Source organism: Chaetura pelagica, unplaced genomic scaffold, assembly GCF_000747805.2.
Source record: "Chaetura pelagica isolate M959 unplaced genomic scaffold, ChaPel_1.0 scaffold420, whole genome shotgun sequence".
Classification (NCBI taxonomy): domain Eukaryota; kingdom Metazoa; phylum Chordata; class Aves; order Apodiformes; family Apodidae; genus Chaetura; species Chaetura pelagica.
The window spans coordinates 1,338,146-1,340,450 of NW_009951919.1; the positions used below are offsets into that span (position 1 = coordinate 1,338,146).

Here is a 2,305-nt window from a genome sequence, read left to right on the forward strand (position 1 = left end):
TAAAAGGTCTGTTTTAAGGACCAATGATGATGGTAACAGAGAAAGCAATGATCTATACTGGTGGTTTGGAGTAGAATACAGTGCTTTTTGGAGAAATAGTAAATACATATTTCATCTAGAACAGAAGCAGTTTGAGTGGGATTTGCAGTACATCAAATTGAGCCTGTATTAGTGCTCCTTAAATAAATAAATAAATCCCAACTCTAAAATCAGCAGTAATATGATCAAGATCTGCAAGAAGAGGTCATCTGCAATAACATACAAAGTTTTGGAAACTGCTTTTGGATTATTTTAGGTATCCACAGGGGGATTATTTAATCTCAGAGACCCCTTAGATGCCTCAGTTTGCAGGTTTGACAGGGCAATATTTTCATACTCCTCTTGGGAGGCTGAGCACCTGCAGCGGTGAGCCAACACTATTAAGTCCTTCTGAAAATTCTTGTTGAGAAACCCATAGAAGATGGGATTGATACATGTTGAGATCATGGCGACAAGGTGGCATATTGTAAATGCTAGATTATGATTACAGCTCATTAGTGCCTCGTAGTTCCAGTCAAAAACAACATTGAATATATTGAGAGGCAACCAGCAGGCTGCAAATGTCACAACAATTGATACCAGCATCATATTAATCCTTTTGTTTTCACTCAGTCTGCTCTCATTCTCTCTCATCCTGTCTATTTTACCATGTCTCTTTCTAAGACATACAAAGATCCTGAGATAGCAGATAAAGATAAACCCCAGAGGGAAGAAGTACTGGAAAACCAGCAGACTGGTGGTGAAAATGAGTCTCTGGGTAACGGATGGCCAGGCTTCGATGCAAGCAACCTTGTTCTTGTAGAGATCACTATGGAAAGACAGATGTTTGAAGGGTTCATCTGTTAATTGGTGAAATATTAAAAAAGGAGTAGATATCATGAGGGAAAAGCCCCAGATGAAAAGGATTCCCCAGTGAGCGTGTGAAATACTGGGTTTCCAGCCACGTGGGTTCACAATCAGCTGGTATCTCTCAATAGCAATTAGTACCAGTGAGAAAATGGAGACTGTGACAGATACACTTTGTATGAAAGAACTGATTCTGCACATGGCTTCCCCAAATACCCAGTAGTCCATTAAGGTATATGCCACTGTGACAGGGATACACAGGATACAGATCAAGACGTCTGATAAAGAGAGGTTGGCAATCAAAATGTTGGTCACGTTTTGAGTTTCTTTCCGTCTCTTTATGATAATCATCAAGCAAAGATTTCCAAAAAGCCCCACTATTGTAACTAAAGTGTAGGCTGTAATGAGCAAGCATTCTGCAAGGAGAGAAAGCTGGCATGTATCAAAGTTCAAAAATTGGGAATAGCTAATGTTAGAGATGGTTTGATTAGACAGGATCCCCCTGGGATGCTGGATGTCTTTATCCATCGTGAAGCATCTCCCAGCCTATGGACAAAACTTGTTATTATTTAGGATATACTTTGTATGGAGCTTTCCAAGGCAATGATTCCTCTCAGACTATCTTTGTAGTTAAGAAAAACTAATCTAATTAATTATAGCACTGAAAAATCCTGAGAGGAAAAGCCAGTGGTTGTGTATATATGCTGCTTTTCTGAGGTTCTGCACTGCTGGTGTTCCAGGGCTGTAACTGCTGGTGGTAGACAAGAGCAGTGACAGCTCTCTTTAACTTTGTGTGAGCCTTTTAATACAAATCCTCTTTTACCACCTTGGATAAACTTTGCTTTTTCAAAAGAAAATATTTTAAGATCTGTCTCAGCCAAAGATTCAGCAAGGTTTAAGGAATTCTGATGAGAATAATCTGCTGCTTTTTTATTATCATAAAAAAGAAGGATTGGGTCTTGCCATCACAGTGCTATCTTAGACATCACGTTTATGTTTCCTCTGAAACTCCAAGGCAATATGAGCTAATAAACTAAATCCCTCTGGCTTAATCAAAATGATATCTGCATGAGCTTAAGTGATATTCAACACCCCCATGAGTGACATCTTTAAGGGAGTTTTCAGTCCTGCTTATGTATTCAAAGTAGCACGTCCTCTTTCCTCAATCTAATCTGAGAATAATGGAAACCAAACAAAGATCACATCTTAAGTTATACACACAATAATTTCCATATGGGTCATTCCCTATGCATTGTTCAGGCTTGTACAAATTTGACAAATGATACCCCCAAATTTTTCTGTGGTTAAATAGAACAAATTCTCAGCAGACACAGAGCTGATTCTTCTTGCAGTTCTAGCTTAAATAGGTGTCAAGTAAAAATTCATGCAATTCTGTTGTTATAAAGCTAATAGTAATAAT

At 38.4% G+C, this 2,305-nt stretch overlaps 1 protein-coding gene across 1 annotated transcript; it reads right to left on the bottom strand.

Moving 5' to 3' along the window:
- Positions 1-291: 291 nt before the first annotated feature.
- On the bottom strand, positions 292-1,413 carry LOC104386994 (neuropeptide Y receptor type 6-like). Its single transcript, XM_009995681.1, has one exon. It carries the CDS (start codon positions 1,411-1,413, stop codon positions 292-294), a length of 1,122 nt encoding a protein of 373 aa, XP_009993983.1.
- Positions 1,414-2,305: the final 892 nt, after the last annotated feature.